The sequence below is a fragment of the Scylla paramamosain genome, chromosome 7, assembly GCF_035594125.1.
Source record: "Scylla paramamosain isolate STU-SP2022 chromosome 7, ASM3559412v1, whole genome shotgun sequence".
Classification (NCBI taxonomy): Eukaryota; Metazoa; Arthropoda; class Malacostraca; order Decapoda; family Portunidae; genus Scylla; species Scylla paramamosain.
Genome location: NC_087157.1, coordinates 29,760,489 through 29,779,583, shown reverse-complemented (window position 1 = coordinate 29,779,583; position 19,095 = coordinate 29,760,489). Strand labels below are relative to the sequence as shown.

Genomic DNA, 19,095 nt, shown 5'->3' with positions numbered 1-19,095 from the left:
ACGTGACAGTCCCTGTATGAAATATACCCATTTCCACCTATCATCCCTATCCATAAATCTGTCTAATCCCTTTTAAAGCTCCCTAATGACTCGGTACCAACAATTTGATAACAGAGTCCGTTCCATTTATATACCGCTCTATTTGAGAATTAACTCCTTTCCATCTCTTTTTTTAACCTTTTATTTCAAGCTTGAACCCGTTATTTCTTGTTCTATCCTTGTTACTGATCCTAAGAATTTTGCTTACGTCCTCCTTGTTATAATCCTTATACCATGTTTAGGCAGCCATGGCTCACCGCACCATCTTTCGCAAAGTAATTTACAGTCATTATCTCGAGCTTACTATTCATACCTATAACAACACACACTATAAACACACACACACACACACACACACACACACACACACACACACACACATGCAAATAAAGGCAACTATCACTGAAGAGATAAAAAAAAAAAAAAAAAACCGTCGACCTCAAAACACTGGTAAACAAGGATGGCGGCAGTGCCGTTCTTGAGATGAATATCAATCATCATCATCATCATCTTGATAGGTGGGTCACTCACTTTCTTCTCCCTTCACTTTCCCACAGGATAAAGTGAAGACCCGCTAAGCCTACCCAGAACCCTCAATACAAAACAAACACAATACTTTTGATGCTTCCCTAACTCAAACAGCGCCAGGGTAAGGCACCGAGGGGTAGGACGGTCCTGAAAGACCAATATTCAGTTATTATCTAACAGTCTATTGGCTATTTAGATCATAGAAATTGTCACTGGGTGCTGGAAGGGATACCTGAAGGAAACCTTTACTACGGGAGGATAAGTAAGTAGTAGTACTTATGTACGGTAACTTTTACCACGTCAAGAAATGAGAAAATAATGAGTCCCTATTATCAGTGCTAACAAATGTTTCGGATGCAATTATATATCAAGTACCGAGTAAATATCCCAGGAATTATCATATTATAGGAATATTTAGGGGTTCGTTAGTGCAATAATGGCTCAGAAAATAGCGATGTCGCACTTTTTGTGGTTAGAGTAAGTCAAGTCCAATGTTGTGTTTTGTTGTGGTGCTGCTGCAGGTGATGCAGGACTGTCAATTCTGCTAGTAGCGCCTTACCAAGACTGAGCAAGGGAGGGGCAGACCCAGCAGAAGTCATAGACAGATAATTGGATCCAATCACGCTGTGGTGATGTAATGCAGGTGATGCAGTGTTCTGAGTGCCAGTGTGGTGCAGGTGATGCAGTGTTTTGAGTGCCAGTGTGGTGCAACTGATGCAGTGTTTTGAGTGTCAGTGTGGTGCAGCTGATGCAGTGTTTTGAGTGCCAGTGTGGTGCAGATGATGCAGTGTTTTGAGTTCCAGTGTAGTGCAGGTGATGCAGTGTTGTGTGTTTTGCAGGTGTGCAGGAGGAAGGCTCTGGCAAGCTATGTTTCATGGGATTTGGACAGAACCGTCAACCACCGAGGAAGGTCGGCAGAAAAACATACGTCGGGGCTCCAAGCTGAAGCATGAGGAAAAAAATCCTTGCCTCAAGGTAATATTTCCTGGGTGTTACCCCCAGCAACCCAGTATAAATGTTTAGATGTCATGGACTACATGCATTAAAGAAAAGGAGATCCCTGATCAGGTGACATGTCATAGCAGAAAAACAGAATCCTTATTACCAAATTAACAGTACTAGTTCACTTGTGTTTTATCAAAGATTAATTCTTATTAAGAATTATTGCACTATACCAACGTTTATTGTATTATTATTATTATTCCAATTTATTTTTGTAATATTTTCAAAGTTTGCTGGAACTTACTTGGCAGATTTAAGGAGTGAAGCTTCAGTCTATGAGATTACTGCATGAGATTACACTAGTAATATTACAGGAGTTCTGAGCTTAAGAATGCTGCAGCAATCTTTGAAAATATTGCAGAAATAAAATGAATTGATTGTACTTCTTTCCAGTATTAAAAAAATAAATTAATAAAAACAATAATAAGTAAATTAATAATAATAATAATATTAATAATATAATAATAATAATAATAATAATAATAATGATAATAATAATAGTAACAATAATAAATAAATAAATAAGTAAATAAACATGGATTTTTGGAGCCCTTGAGAATTTCCCATTTTATGAATGAAAATAAAGAAGCATGTTCTTAGACCCTTTGCTCTATCCCTTCTGATAACCAGGAGATCCATGGTGGCAGTATTCTTATAACATGACTTCAGAATGTTGGGAGCAGTAATTATGTTAACTTGTGGGATGCATGAAACTTTCATGGTTAAAGAGAGAGAGAGAGAGAGAGAGAGAGAGAGAGAGAGAGAGAGAGAGAGAGAGAGAGAGAGAGAGACCAATAACTTGAAAGCAGGAAACACATGAACACCCTCAGTAAAATCATGTACAGCTCAAGGAACCCATAGGTTAACATTGGATCTGCATTCCATGGACCAACAACTCATAGGTTACCATTTGTGAAAGTGTCACTTTGTACTAACTTTGTACAACTTTCACATTCACACTCATTCACACTACTCTCTTAACCCCCTGATCCCCCAATGGGGAAGAGAAGGAATTCCTGCCCTCACATTATGAGAATCAGGTGAACATCTTGGACAATTTGGTCCAGATCAAGGCTCCTTCATAGCAAATACTCTCCCTTACTACACCTGTGTGTAACTGTCACTGTGTGGCACCTCCCACAGAGGTTGCAGGGCTGCATCATTCCTTATGTACTCACAACTCTCCATTCACTTACGTCACACACAATTTAAGGCCTCCTTTACATTATTCATCCATCCCTTACATAGCCTACTTTGCAAGTGAACATCTTTCCCACTAGATCTAATTATCTTCACCAGCCTCCATTCTATGATAGGATAGTAATGATAATTTGCAATAAGAAATGTGACATACAACAACTAAGTGTCCAATCAGTAGTTGATTACTTCCTGAAAATTCCTAAAAGATGGGAAATTGAACCCAAATTTTGAAAGGGCCAATGCAAACAAAGCACAACACTGAAGTTAATGTTCTCATGTGTAAACCAGTGCTAACCAAAACCAGATCATTATTCAAGGACCACAAAGACAAAATTTGAAACTGTCTTTGACTTCAAGTATGTAGTAAAGAAGCAAATAATTGTCTTTGGAACGTTATTGAACCAAGCCCCTGCCCAACCAAGTAACTTTTTGTTATTGAAATTTCAAACTCATGACACTCTTTGTAAAATATTAAGTGAATGAAAGCTGCCCATGAGGAGGAGAAGGAGGAGGACACTTAACTATGAGCATATATATATATATATATATATATATATATATATATATATATATATATATATATATATATATATATATATATATATATATATATATATATATATATATATATATATAAGTAATTCATTTATTGATTCGTTTTTCTATAAACGATCTTCTTTTTATTATTTTTAATCTGTGTGTGTGTGTGTGTGTGTGTATGTGTGTGTGTATGTGTATGTGTGTGTGTGTGTGTGTGTGTGTGTGTGTGTGTGTGTGTGTGTGTAAGAGGTTTTCTGGCCTTGGGGAACAAAACTTAAGGTAAGAAAAAAAACATTGAGGTGCCAGTCTCTCACACAGAACAGACAAATGGATTATCCAAAGTTGGAGGGTATTTGTCTCGAAACCTCCTTCATGAAAGAGTTCATAGGAATGAGAAAATACTGAAGCAGGCAGGAAGTTCAGGCAAGCAGAAACAGTATGTACTCAAGGTTTATGGTAATTGTTTTCCTTACATTTTACAGGAACATGACATGTCATTCAAGTGTCTAGAAGAATCTTCCTACAACAGGAATGCTTGTGGTGAATATTTTGAAAACTACAAAAAGTGCAAAGAATTCTGGGTGAGCATTATCTACTTGACTTTGTAATTTTAGCTTCTCTTGATATTATCTGATGCTTGTTCCATGAAATCCTTTCAGAGAATAGCCATGATAGTATGGTTAACATTTGCTCCTGTCCTTGCAAGCATGCAGCATACCTGACTTTTCACACCTGACCATGACAGCAGAACTCCTATACCTTTTTGCACCACAACAGACCTGTTCCTTTCTCATTGTGTAACCTGATCAGCTAATTGAACAAGATGTAGTCAAAGTTGCGTACTCAATCACTACCAAAATATTTATGAAACAAACTTAGCAGTCTTAGAAACAACTCCACAATAAATGATTTGCCTCTCATAAAAGCATTCAGCAATATATTCCCATGAACCTGCAGTTTTTTTGTGTTTAATTACTGTAACTGACTCCTACAATTAATTTTTTGTCAGCAAAGTTTTAGCTAACTTACCACATTCATTCCTTGCTCCATTCTTACTGTTACAGTTTCAGGCTCCCTATCCTCTCCCACAGTCAGCAATTCCTCAGAATCCTCTGCCCTCCTGTTTCTTACAACATTATTCTCAATCAGCATCTTATCCTCATCTCTCTTCTCTTCTTTCCCTAACATTCCTTTTTGCATCCTCTTCAGTTCCTTCCAAGATCTTATCATCTAAAAATTTGATGTCAGCCTTGAATCCCCAGACATGTGGCTGACACTGAGGATTATACTTGTAATAATAGTAATAATAATAATAATAATAATAATAATAATAATAGTAATAATAACAATAATAATAATAATAATCTGTACTGTTGACATGTGAACTTCCTCATTAGGGCAACGTGCGTTCAGAGAGACGAAGGGCTGGTATCGTACCTCATCTGCCACCTGCTGAGGAGCGAGACAAGATCAAGGCAGAGTATTTGGAGAATAGGAGAAGGAAATATCAGCAGCAACAACAGCAAGAACAGCAATAGCAGATGATCATTGGAAACAGAGTCAGATATGGTTAGTTTGTATGCAATGGCTCAAGGAGGTGAAAATTTACATACATTATATTATGTACAGTAGATGGCAGTCTTGATTGTCACTGAACAGGCTGAAAATCATATTCTGTTAACATCATTGAACATTTTGATTGATGAGTGGGCATTTACTACATTTGAACCTGAGGATGGGTTGTGTGGTGTTTCAAAGGTCTCAGTCTTATCTAGAACTATATAAGCTTTAAGCTGGTGGTCATGAATTCAGAATGTGACCCTAGAGACTGTGGTAACACACACACACACACACACACATATACACACACACACACACACACACACACACACACACACACACACACACACACACACACACACACACACACACACACACACACACTAAGAAGAGAAGTTTGGGTTTATTGTGGAATCTTGGTGTACCAGATTTTTGTTATGTAGTCTTGTATTTTAGTGTCACTATAGTCTATCTCTACTGTGACACTATTTGCATATAATATATGATGATGATGGCAAGCAATTAAAGAAATATGAGTGGTTTTTTTTTTTCTTCCTCTTTCTTCCTCTTTGCAGTAATGTTGGCTTTATTTGACATACAGTCAAACTTTTGGTGTCACTCTTGGTAGTCTTGTCTCCTTCCCACACAGGGCAGTTCAACACTCCCTGTCAGTGTTGCCCATACTATGTAGTGCTGTGAAAATGCTGGCCATCTGCAATTTCTTAAGTATATCTCTCTGATACCTTACTTCTAGGAGCATTTCCCAAGGGCTGAGGACAGTAAAAGACCTCTCTTTGTCCTGCTTGTTCAAGCACTTGGCTTATACTAACACTTCTTCCTCATATGTATGTCTTTATCCAATTCTTCCATTTTCCAAGTAGCTTTCCTTTTCTATTAAAACCTTAAATTTCACTTGCAACTTTCTTTACATCTTTACATCATCCTGTCAATGTGGCTGTACAACTTTAGTGATTTCCATCCTGCTTATTTTGACAGGACTTGCTGATGACCTTGAACCAGATACAGCAACTGTTATAACCATAGGAAATTAAATATCAGGGAGGCAAGAAAAGAATAGAGGAGAGAGGATATCTTTGGTGTCTCATTCACCAACATTGAATGAAGCACTGTGGCACACTGCACTACAGTCTTTCTCTTTGGGCAATAAGGGTGATAGTTGAAAAGTGGTATTACTATTTGCTTCAATCTTCACTTCTAGTGTGTCACTGTGCTGTGTTCAGTTCAGTATTATCCCATAGTTTCTAATTAAATGCATCCCTACTCTCTTCTATTTGTGTCATTCACACTATGGTTTTGAGGGTGCTTGCTGGGCTTGGTGCTGCAGGCTGTATCCAACTAGCTTAGAGCTCATAAGAATTTAAGAAAATAAGAGAAGCTCTAAGAAACCTAGCACTGACTTATATATATATATATATATATATATATATATATATATATATATATATATATATATATATATATATATATATATATATATATATATATATATATATATATATATATATATATATATAAAGCCTCTGACCAAGGGCAAAAAAAAGAAAAAAACCTGAAGAAGACACTTATTTACTTGTCTTCTATTCATCTTCCATTCTATTTGAGAAGTAATTTCTTCTTATCTCTTTTAAATCTAACTGTATCAAAGTTGAACCCATTATTTCTTGGGGATATATTAAGGGTATCATGAGCAAAATTCTGAGGATCAGCAATCAGGATAGAAAAAAAATAATGGGTTCAAACTTGCAAAAGTTAAAAAAAAAATATAGGAAGGAATTGGTTCTCAGAGTGGTAGATGAATGAACTCAGTAATCAGGTTGTTAGTGATGAGTCATTAGGAAACTTTAAAAGAACATAAAACAAATATATGGATAAGGGCAATAGATGGAAACAGGTAGGTGCGTTTCATATAGGAACTACCATGTGTAGGCCTGATAGTTTTGTGTAGCTTCCTTATTTTCTTATGTTCGTGTCCTATCCTGATTACTGAACCTAAGGATTTTGATTGTCATTCTTGTGTCACTTAAATACCTCTATTAAATCCCCTCTTAAACATTTAATCTGTAAGAGATATAAATAAAAAAGTTTCAATCCTATTTCATAAGGAATATTTCTCATCTCTTGTGTTTTCAAAATATTTTCTTCTATGTATTGGCTCTAATGGACCCATAAGCTTCCTAAAGTATGAAGGTCAGAATTACACAGCACAATCTAGATGAAGTCTGATCAATGCCAAATATAACTTTAATACTACTTGGGACTTCTACTTTTACTGTTCTAAAAATTAATCAAAATACATGGTTTGCTTTATTTCTAGCTTATGTGCATTGTTTTCTCTCTCCATTATTCAACTTGAATAAATTTACAAGGATAATTAACAGTTATATCTCTACATACCACTTGCTTTTCAAAACTATAATGACAATGATGTCCCTCACAATCTTGCAAGGCATGTTATCACAAAATAGTGTTCATTCAATCATGTCTATACACTTTATCTGTCTACCTACATGTTTGTCTCTATCTAATGAGTCTTCCTCCCAAAGGGGTCAACTGTAACAGGAAAAAAAATTTTCTATTTATTTAATTTATTCATGTCCTAGCATTCCATCCTTGTATGCTCTAAATCTTACTATTCTCTTCTCATCCCTTTCTCTCATATACTCTCTTCTTTAGTTTTAATGAAAGCCATTATCATGCATCCACCATATCTAACATGCTTATAAATGCATATTGAATAATTTAACTTACTGCCATTCTTTCCAAATGGTCATACCATCTTAGGATGCAGTGTTTGACTTTCAGCCACTCTACATTTCATTCCTGCATCTTTACTTGCTACACCAAATTTTTCTTACACACTTACTACTTTCACTACACACCGCAGTCACTTCTTGAGTAATTCTTTTCAGCTGCTTGGACCCCTGACCTTTGTCTTTCATTCACTACCTAAGTCTCATTGCATATGCGATTGTTGGTACAGTTATTTTATTACACAGCACTTTTTTTTCCTCATGCTTACTGCCCTTTCTTTCATTAAGTGTTGTAGTCACTCATATAATTAAGCACCAGCAAATACTTTTGAAATCCATATTTTCTCCTTTGGCATATTTTATCAATATAGTATAATCATGACCCAAAACCATCCAAGCCAAATTTACAGAGCTTCAATGAATAATTTTCTTTTTGGCTGTGGTGTGTACTACATCATGCATAATAAGGAATGTTGATGCTCTGTATAATGTTCACTTACTGTTATGCTCTTGTTATCCAGAAAGGTAAAGGCCCATCCATAATTTCAGGTACAAAATACTTAAATGGGAGAAGTGAAGGCAATCTGTGAATCAAATATTCCCAGTCCAAGCAGGCAAGTGTCAAAATGAATATGAAACAAATTCTTGTGGTCTCCATCTTGATGGCCCTTGTAGCTGTTGTGGTGGTGAAGGTTTACCCGAATTATCCAAGTGGGAAGCTGGGTGTGCTCTTCTATTACTGCACCAGGTGAGGGATTTGCACTGCTGCTGCTGTCAACCCATTTCCTATTTTTATACTTGCTTACATTTTCTTGAATTCCACTTAGGAGGTAGAGAAAATGCCAGATTTTAGAAAGATACACATGATGTTTTTGTGAAGATTGTCTTTACTTATATTAAAATCTTTTGAAAGTTTTTCAATACAACATTCCTCAAGAATGTTATGGTATCAATGAGCACTGCTTTCTCTACATTTTGGTGTTCCCTTTAGTGTTTCGATCAGTACTTAAATCAGGTACACTTTTTTTCTTTTCATAGTTGCAGTCTTAAAACTTTTTGATCACACCTTGTATAATGTTCCACTCATTGCTTAGGTACTGTTAGTCCTTAGAGGTAACACATACACCGATTGCCAATGAAAGTGGTGTGCTGATGTTATTATGTTTTGTGTCACACACAAACACCAATGTTTTTTGCTTTATTTCTCATACTATGAGAAATGGTGAAGCACTCAGCTGATGCCTTATTAAAAATAAAGTTCTTTTTGACAAAACACACCTTTGTCCAGAGCAGTTTGTTTTAATGGGGTGGAACTATCATTACTTCCACAGCATCTTTTCAACCAACACCACACATAGTGCACAGTTCTTTGTGGCAGTCCCGTCTCTCTAGAAATCACCTTAGATCCACACCCATCCTTCTACATCAATACTTAACATTACATTGACATGAAATGTGGGAATAGATTTGGCACGATTTCCAGGTGAGCAGGGCAAATGTGAGTACCCCTTAATAGGGTCAAGAGTCAACTGAGTGGTGACATGTAGAGATGTGACAGTTGACAGAATGCTCAAACTGCTTGGCGATGTTGCCACATTTTCATACTGAGCCCTTAATTTCAACTGAGCTGGAGACTTTTCCCACAATACTAAACCAGTTTATCATGCATGCCACTTTCATTGGCAGTGGAGTGTATAACATCCACAAGATAAACCTGTTTAATCCTACACACAGCTGTGTTGAACAATGAAGATAGATCTACTTCCATGTCCTTGTCTACCACAGTGAATAGAAATCTACATCCTCAGTCATATTCACCCATTGAGCATCCACATAAAAATTGAAATTTGCATCTATATCCATATTATTTCAGTCACTATTTGCAGCTGCACACACACACACACATGTCATTCACACTCTTAGCTGTGTCATTCACACTCTTAGCAGCAACTGGTGGAAAGGGAGAGTCTTGTTGACCAACATACTCTACCCCAAGAATCCAGGCACAATACAGCTGGTCACACACAATCACAGTAAAGCCCAACAACATACATTGGTTTACTCCTGCCTCTTCATAATGAGACTGTTCCCTACCCTGCATCTACTCCAATCCTGAGACCACAGCAGATGTAGGATACTTTCTATGGAGTGCCCCATTCTCTAACTGTGTCCATATGCCCATGGATCCTACCAAGTACACCCATGTCTCCTCCTAGGGATTCATGAGACTGTGTCAGTTTCATGTACTCACCATTGTCACTCTCCATTCACCTCTATCACACACATTTGCTCAATAATTATTCTTTGAGGCTCTTGTGGTCTCATAGCTTCATAAGTAGTACAGACTAAAGTGCACACATGACTATGATGTCTTACTAATTTGGTATTATTGGTTGAAACCAAATAGGTTATGCTCTGAAGATACACTTCCACAGTTACTAAGTGGATCATGGATCATTTAAGTAAATAATTAACCATTATGTTATTGTCATTGTAAATGCTACAAACAAAGAAGCAATTATACAGATTTAAAAAAAACTACACATTTGTATCTGTTATGATTAAAAATTACATCTGCCCCAGCATTCATTACTTCAGATATCCACTGATCTTTGAATTTATACTTCTGTAGCACACACACACACACACACACACACACACACACACACACACACACACACACACACACACACACACACACACACACACACACACACACACACACACACACACACACACACACACACACACAATAAGAAGTTGAAGAAAGTTAACTGTATAAGAGGCATTAAGAAGTACAGTTTTCCTCACAGAAGTGTGAACAAATGGAATGAACTCAGTGAAGATGTTATAAATGCTGAAACTGTTAGTGTTTTTAAGACCAAACTAGACATATGTAGAGATGGGATACTATGAGATTACTCCCCTCCCATAAACTACAACTAGGTAAACACACACACACACACACACACACACACACACACACACACACACACACACACACACACACACATACCTCTTTTCTTGTTTAATAGTTCCCATGAAGACCGGAGGGAGGTGAAGGCTACCAGTGCTGGAGTGGCAGGGCTGCCCCTGAGTTCTGACACCCAAATCAGCATCATCATCCATGGATACACAGAGTCATCTTTTCGAGTATGGATCCTCAACCTTACGGATGGTGAGTTGCCACTGAGCTACCTGTTCTTGGTGGGACTCTGCTTTAGGAGGCTGTGTGATAATTCATGGTTGTGTTGGTTGTAGGGGAGACCGGGGTATGTTGTGCCATCCTTGTTACATGTTCCCTTTTGACTTCCTCTTTAAGGTGGTGCCATTTATTGTTAAAAGTAAAAATTAATTGTTATTTGTGTATATGGCTTCAGGATTTTCTCAAGGACAAGATTTCTCACTACAAAAAAACTGTTTTTTTGCCTTCTAACTAGATCTCAAGCAAACAGGTTTGTGGATATATTGTACACATACAGTACAGATTTATAAGAAACCAAATGTAGCATTTGATAGTGTGTATAACTGTCTTTTATCATGTCCTGTTTCTTTCAACATGCCTTCATCAGTAGAGATGCATTGACATTTTAGAAAATGTCAGGATGGTGCAGTCTGTGCCACTCAGGGTTAGGTAAGTATGGCACATCTTATGAGGTTATTTTGTTTATCATACATTTCAATTTAATTTCAAACCTACTATGGTAAAGTAAGTTATTTTGTTTATCATGAAAAAATGTGATATTGATATTTAAGAACATAATAGAATAAGGGAAGCTGCAAGAAATCATCAGGCCTACATGTGGCAATCCCTGTACCTACCTATTTCCACCTATCATCTCCATCCATAAATTTTTCTAATCTTTTAAAGCTCCCTAATGGCTCAACAATAACAACTTGATTACTGAGTCCATTCCATTCATCTACCACTCTATTTGAGACTGGTATGAAGAGGACATTCTGCAATGATGAACATAGTGTGTGTATTAGAACAATTATTTTAAAAGTAAAATGTTTTTATATTTTGAAAATATGTTTGTAATATACTGTTTCTGCTACCTGGCTCAACTTTCCCCATGTGACTTAACTTACCAGAAGGGGTGGCTCAACTTTCCCATGGCTGGGGCAAGTTGTGCCATTTTACCAAAAATGTCTGATGACCATCCATGCCACTTCTGCAAATTCTGAGAGGTTGGCACTCAGATCAAGTAAGAACGACACCCTAAAATTTGTATGGGTGCACCAGCTAATGGTCTCAGCCCAAAAATACAAGAACTAGGAGGTGAAAAGTAAAAAGTGGCACAGATCACCCCAGTCTTCCCTACAGGTCAACCATCACTGATCTGGCAATCACAAATCCAACACTGATTTTGGATAGTGTAATTTCAAATTTCCCAGGTTGCTGCACCAACCTGCCACTGCTACTGTTTGTTGATGCTACTTGCTGCATAAATAGTTAGCATCACTTCCAAACACAAGGAAACCATTTCAGTTTGTTTTTTAATTTATTATTAGACCTGCTCAGTTTTAGCTCTAGCCATGGCTGCAGTGAATAAAGGAAATGCTTCTCATGTAAAAAAAAAAAAACAATATTCATACATTATCCATAAAAGATAAATGTTGAATATTTGAAAAAACTTGATAGCAGTGTGTCTGCAAGTCTTGTGTGAATTATACAGTATTGGCTCTTCCACATATAAACAGAAAGAAAAATTGCTCAGTTTCTTTGTTGACAGTATTGGCTGTACTGATACTATCAGTATCAGCCAGAAATGAAGTATCAGTGTTGGTATTGTCAAAAAGAAAATGGTGTTGGTACAGCCCTCATATTAATCAATGTGTTCTGATTTATGGGATATTTTAAAGATAGGATAAAGTGGTTAATTGTTGGGTTAAGTTTATTTTAATCAAATCTCTGTATTCCAGTATCCTGCAGATTCTACTGATCCTGAATTAAAGATGGTTGTCCTTATATACATAATTTTTTCCTAGCTAATACAGTGTTTTGTTATTTGTTTTGTAATTGTTAGAATATTAGTCATGTTACAACAGTATGATGGACTCAAGCTCCTCCTGCACAGCTCTGCTGGTTGCTGAGCCTGGCAGCCTGGTGATCCTGGTAGACTACTGGGACTTAGTCACCATTTCCCGGCCCTATATGATGGCCAATACCAGGCAGATAGCTAACACCACAGCCCAATTTATTGACTTGCTGGTTGAGGAGAGAGGGGTGAGGTAGGCTTCTCATGAATACTTATGAATGTTGTGCCACTGCTACTTCTGTTCTCATACTGACTGTACTGTCTTGCATTTTTTATTTACTTTTGATTAGTGAGATTTAAGATGTTCTAATTAATATATATTTTTTACTGGTCATTGGTAGACATTTGGGATGACATAAGAGAAAAATTAGATATACCAAATATTAACATGAGCTGAACTTCCTTATAAGTAACTAATGATGCATTGTTTCTCATAATCTATTTACACAAACACTCAGGGATAGTTCTAGGTTTCTAAGAGCCCTAAGTAGGATAGTTTGGGGTTCCTAATGTATCATCATTTAAATTTTTCCTAGAGGAAATATGTATCATAAAAGCATTACAGATATATTAGTCTGTCAGGCCATCCTCATCTTCACACAGTTCACACTGTTAATATGCCTTATAAGATGGAACCAATAGGGAAACCATAGCAAACACTAGTCTTTGGCTTTTAATCCTTATGAAGTAAGGTCCAATTCCCAGGTTAACAGCACAGTGGAATAGTGACCATCAATGGCCTATCGTTAAAGAACAGAAGGAATTGCCTGTTTACACCAGAAGAATTAAAAATTAATGAATCTACCAGAGTTGTATGTTCCAGTGTAAGGAGGTTATAAATATGTAAGAAAGAACAGATTATTCAAGGTTACCTCAGAGAAAGAGAGAGAGAGAGAGAGAGAGAGAGAGAGAGAGAGAGTCTCACATGTGAATGAAAGATGAGTTTTAAGAGTGAAGAAAGGGAAATAAAGATAGTATGTGGTTACTCTTTTACTTTGTTAGTCATTGCACTTGTGATTTTAAGAATTACCAGAGTTATATGTGATACTCATCATGGATTGTTTTCTGTCATGTCTCCAGACTCAGCAAGATCCATGTGATAGGGTTCAGCTTGGGAGGCCGAATCAGTGGTCTTGTTGGGGATAGAGTCAAATCAGGAACTCTTGGAAGAATCACAGGTGAGCACTAATGTCTTATTCATTAGGACTATCAGGTAAACTTTTTTCCCTTAGGTCTTGGATCATTGTAACTAGATACTTAACTAAGCCTACTTTTCATCCAAACTATGTGGATAGGGTTGGATGCCTCCTACCCATGGCTGCCTCCCAAAACCAAGGACGAGTTTCTAGATGCCAGTGATGCTGCCTTGGTGGTCACCCTACGGACCTCCACCATAGGGTCCTACTCCCCACCTGGCCACATTGACTTTCATGCTAATGGAGGTCACATACAGCCAGGGTGTAGCACATGGTATCTCCCCAAGACAGGTGAGTTATAGGTCCTGTTGTATCTGTTTTCAGCACTGTTAGAGGTGTTGGCCACCCTGCATAGACATAGGGAAGGCTTGAATCTTTATAAAACTGAAAAATTCAACACATTAGTAGACTTTTTGATTTGAAGCCATACAGCTTTGATCTTCTTTTGTTACTACAGTGATTTCTAGTGACAAGTTCCTCATATATTAGTAGTTTTAAGTTTTCCTTGCCAAGATGAACAAAACTGTGTGGAATAGTATAAGTATCATTATATACAGTATTACTTTAGTGTTCAAGTTAATAAGAACCTGCCTTATATAGGCTACCTGTCTTTTGCATTTCCTTAGTTTCTGATCTGAACCTCCAGAATGGCAGAGACTTTTCACCAGTATAATCCCAGTGATTCTACAGTATTCAGTTTATTTTTTCCTCCATAAATCAATCTGTTTTGCTGGAAAAAAAAAAAAAAAAAAGACTTACCAAATGAGTTGCAAAATCTTGTGTTTACTTGAAAGACTTTGACAGTGTAAAGTATAAGCCATTCACCGTCTGACTGCATTTAGATCAAATTAAACTGTTTAGCTTGGCAGGTTTTTGAAGTTGGTATGTCTATAGCATTGAGTTGACATTGGGAGATAGTTATATCCTGTATTTACAGGATATACCCTTTATTCACAGGATATACGCATGCATCTGACTGGTTAACCACACCATAAGAATGGGATGTAGGCATCTGTATGTAGCAGTTTAACTGTTATCTAGTTAACACCCACAAAACTGCAGTCCATATGTGATTGTCTAGCTTTACAGTCTTATAGTAACTTAAAAAAAAATATGGTCAGTTGGTAGCCGTCAAACTATATTAAAGATGCAGTTTCTATATTGATGTCAAGCTCTACAAATAGTAAAACAAAACTGCAGTTTGCATGTAGTTGCTGAAGTGTAATATGTAGGAACTCTTGTTGCTATATGCAAGTGCACACAAGAGTAAGTTTAACAATCTCCAGCGGAGCAAGTATGCAGCCACTACCGGGCAGTGTGGATCATGGTAGAAGCTGTGAGGCATGGTAACAGTGCCTTTCCAGCTTGCAGGTGTGACAGCAGGGAAAGTTTTGTGCACCATTCCTGTACCTGTGAGACTGTCAATCATTTCGGTCTCTCACCAAACACCAGGTAACGAAACTTGCTGGGTTAATAACTCTAGCACTGCCATCTGAGATATAAACCAAATTTGAGAGAGAGAGAGAGAGAGAGAGAGAGAGAGAGAGAGAGAGAGAGAGAGAGAGAGAGAGAGAGAGAGAGAGAGAGAGAGAGAGAGAGATTATTCTAACAAAATGAACATGTTACTATTTCTAATCCCCATTCCCCATTTTTTTTTTCTGAATAATATTCAGTCAAGTCATTTACTTTATATTTGTATATGTCTGCAGCCAAACTATTGTGTTGTATTTCAGTGCTCATGGAAACTTCCAGTTTTCAACAAATGCAGCACCTCCATATTCCCAGCCACTGGAACACAAGAATTGATGTTAGCCTGCGGTCCTGTCTTAACCTGTACTGCCCAATTCAACAAGCTTTGACAAATTTGTCAAGGCAGTGCATGAAGATGCTGTGGCTGAACCTGCTGTCTACACTTTTGTACTCAAGTAGAATATTTTGTGCTGCCTTCTCTAGTCTGATTTACATTACTACCATCTATCCTCTGCTTGGGAAGAAAAGCATTGTCAGGCAACATCACAGGTGTAATAGAAAAAAAGTTTAAAGTTATGTGGGTATTTACCAGAAGTACTTTTCATGTATCTCATTCATATGATTTCTTTTTACATGTTCATTCTCTTGAGAGTATGGAACACAATGTTTTTCAACTTGTATTACACATTGATATTGTAGGATAATTTTTGGTAAATGATTTATTGAATGCATATTGTCACTCCCTTAGCCACATGCAACTGAGCAATGCATTCTTTTTGCCATTCTTTAGGTAATTTTGAAGTATAAGACCAGTCACTTTAATATACAATAATCTGTCTTTTTTTCATAAAAAAAATTAATTTAGGCATAACACTAAAATGATCAGTCTCATTTACTTATTTAAATAAGTAAATGAGACTGATCATTTTCTCACCAGGTATCACTTAAGTGGTACCTGGTGAGATTCCCAATATCTTTTAAATAGCAAATCCCATAAAATGACATAAATAATGCAGAGACCAATATGAAAATAACTTTACTTCCTTCCATTACTGTCTGAAAATTGTACAGGTGAACTTATATAAATCATCATTTGCACAAATATGTAGAGGTAATTATTCCTGTCTCCAATTTCACCTATTCCAGAAGAACACATAACACACACACACATACTCGAACCTTCATGCAGCCCTCCACCTTCCTACCAACTAAAAGATTTGCTATGATATAACTCATGTGCTGTGTTGTGTCTTCCTTGAGCTGTTCAGGCACATCTGTAATGCCACTCCTCTCCATCCTTATTCAATGGCCTCGCCACAGGAACCTCTTCAACCTTGTCCCATATCAATCTTCTTCATGTCTCCATCCTATCATTCAAATCACACTTGTTACAATCATGACTTACACTGTTTGTTCATGTAATCTTTCTGAAGACCCAGGCCTGGTATATACCTGAAGATGGAGAAAAAAAAAGTTATTGCTCACCACTGCATAGAATGCTTATTACTTATGTGCAAGTTTTCTAGTTCCTGCATTTTATATATATATATATATACTCGTATATATATATATATATATATATATATATATATATATATATATATATATATATATATATATATATTCCAAGAAAATAAAATTAAGGAAATAAGTATACAAAGGAATTGAATCTGGAAAAAAAAAAATAAATAAATAAATGTTTACCCATCAGGTTATGGCAAAGACAATTTTCAGTCTCTTGGAGGAAGAGCACATACATCCTGTACCTATTTGTTTCTTGGTGAATAGGTGACAAACCCAATTTGTCTTTGGTCTAAGATTCAAATCAGTACCTCTTGGGTGTGACACAAGTACATTAACTTCCTTTGGGTCCTAAAGTAACAGAATCTGTTTGGAATACTTGGTCAGATCTAAAGTGATCTAACTTAAAAACAGGTCCACTCTAACATTACTTTTTCCACATCTTTATACCTCATAAATGCTTTCAGAATGTTTTGTAAATATAAGTATGGTAAACCCTCAATATAATGAATACATGCAAGGGAAGAGTGGGTTGCTAAAGCTAATAAACACTTCGTTATTTACAGAATCATTCGGTCATACACACCCTCTCGTCTCTCCAGACTCCCTACTACATATTATATTTACAGCAGTTAATAACAGTTGTTTGTCTTGTATTGTACAGCATAGTACTGTCCTTATTTAAATGTAAAGAAAAAGGATGTGTACACTTCAAATTTTCTGTGTGTGTATTTTTTACCTAGTTGTATTTACCTAGTTGTATAGTACAGGGTTTGACCAGGGCTCATAGTGTCCTGTCTCTGTATGTGTATATATATATATATATATATATATATATATATATATATATATATATATATATATATATATATATATATATATATATATATATATCCAGCATTTCCTTAAATTTGTGCATGTTTGGTGCTGTAACAACCTCCTCGTTTACACCATTTCAGATATCCACAGTTCTATGTGGGAAACTGTACTTCTTGACACACACACACACACACACACACACACACACACACACACGTGTGTGTGTGTGTGTGTGTGTGTGTGTGTAGAACTATTTGTGTGAGTGCGTGTTTGTGTGTCTGAAAGGGTATGAGTGTTTATGTAAAAGTGGGTGTGTTTGTGTGTGTGTACAGGTAGATAAGGGGAATGTGTATGTATCTCTCTCTCTCTCTCTCTCTCTCTCTCTCTCTCTCTCTCTCTCTCTCTCTCTCTCTCTCTCTCTCTCTCTCTCTCAGTACCATATTAGTGTATTGGTTTTTTACTGTCACTTTCTATTACTATACAGTAAATAATACTGCAGTATATAATAAGATTAGAGTACAGTGCAGTAATGAAATTTTTTTTCATACCTTGGAAGAAAACGATGTTTTAGTAGTGAACTGTATGAAGCAGAAGGAAGGAAGGAAGATGATGCAACCACACTTTACACCATACACCAGAGCACACCAAACACACATCCTTATGTACAAGTCTTTGATGCCATTCTTACAGGCCATTTCTTGATGTGTAAATAAAAAAAAAAAAAAATGACAAAACACGTGCTGACAGTTAGTGCACAACACGAGATGAGATAACAAACTGACATGCCAAGCAGACTGAGTAGCATTTTTGTGAAGCTATAAGGTTTTTTGAAAAGTTGGTGCAATGTTTTTCTCTCAGAGAGGCTAGCTACACCCTCTGCAATGATATCATGCATGGCTAACTTTTGATTGGCTGCTGCCTGCCTCCTCCCAGGCAGCAGCCAATAAGGATTTTGTTATGCATGATGTCACTGCAGATGGTGTGGTTAGCCTTTGCAGAAGAAAAACATTGCACCATCTTTCAAAAATATGCAGTTGACTGTATGTCAGCCAACTCTCCTGCATTTTACAACCTACTATGTTTGTAAAATAAAACAAGTGTTTGATAATTTAAAAAACACAGTAATTTGCAAAGTTAGTTTGCAAAACAAAATGAGTGTTCAATGGCCTTAGAGGGGTTGTTATATCTGAAATATGGTAAATAGAAGTTCATTATATTGAGGGTTTACTGTACATAAAAACCCTACTCACTTTTGTAAATTAATATGCAAATAGAGAAAAGCCTAAACTCCACATTCCATTCCACTTTTTATAACCTTGAGGGTCCAATCAGACAATTATATATATATATATATATATATATATATATATATATATATATATATATATATATATATATATATATATA

General features: G+C 36.5%; 3 protein-coding genes across 13 annotated transcripts in view; 2 read left to right on the top strand and 1 right to left on the bottom strand.

The window, feature by feature from the left end:
* The first annotated feature begins 408 nt into the window (after positions 1-408).
* LOC135102333 (coiled-coil-helix-coiled-coil-helix domain-containing protein 7-like) lies at positions 409-5,410 on the top strand. Of its 5 annotated transcripts, none has more exons than XM_064007403.1 (4): positions 409-557; positions 1,407-1,542; positions 3,792-3,890; positions 4,707-5,410. In XM_064007403.1, exons 1-4 carry the CDS (start codon positions 523-525, stop codon positions 4,845-4,847), a joined length of 411 nt encoding a protein of 136 aa, XP_063863473.1. In that variant the 5' UTR covers positions 409-522; the 3' UTR covers positions 4,848-5,410. The 5 variants fall into 5 exon arrangements, with proteins under 5 accessions (XP_063863473.1, XP_063863475.1, XP_063863476.1 ...); XM_064007405.1 differs by having other exon boundaries at positions 552-688; XM_064007406.1 differs by lacking the exon at positions 409-557 and adding an exon at positions 695-829.
* Positions 4,740-18,985, top strand: LOC135102330 (endothelial lipase-like). 3 transcript variants are annotated; one of them, XR_010269619.1, is made up of 8 exons: positions 4,740-4,878; positions 8,190-8,388; positions 10,676-10,818; positions 12,722-12,875; positions 13,763-13,860; positions 13,978-14,169; positions 15,134-15,330; positions 15,612-18,985. XR_010269619.1 is itself a non-coding variant. In XM_064007390.1 (8 exons), the coding sequence occupies exons 2-8, from the start codon at positions 8,267-8,269 to the stop codon at positions 15,682-15,684; spliced, it is 948 nt and encodes a 315-aa protein (XP_063863460.1). In that variant the 5' UTR covers positions 4,740-4,878; positions 8,190-8,266; the 3' UTR covers positions 15,685-18,985. The 3 variants fall into 3 exon arrangements, 2 of the variants coding, with proteins under 2 accessions (XP_063863460.1, XP_063863462.1); XM_064007390.1 differs by having other exon boundaries at positions 15,165-15,330; XM_064007392.1 differs by lacking the exon at positions 15,612-18,985 and having other exon boundaries at positions 14,836-15,277.
* Positions 16,366-19,095, bottom strand: part of LOC135102329 (mRNA cap guanine-N7 methyltransferase-like) — a 41,582-nt gene continuing 38,852 nt past the window's right edge. For all 5 annotated transcript variants that reach the window (XM_064007389.1, XM_064007385.1, XM_064007387.1 and 2 more), the window contains exon 9: positions 16,366-16,800. In XM_064007389.1, coding sequence (XP_063863459.1) covers positions 16,763-16,800 — 38 coding nt within the window. In that variant the 3' untranslated portion in view covers positions 16,366-16,762. The remainder of the gene's footprint in view (positions 16,801-19,095) is intronic.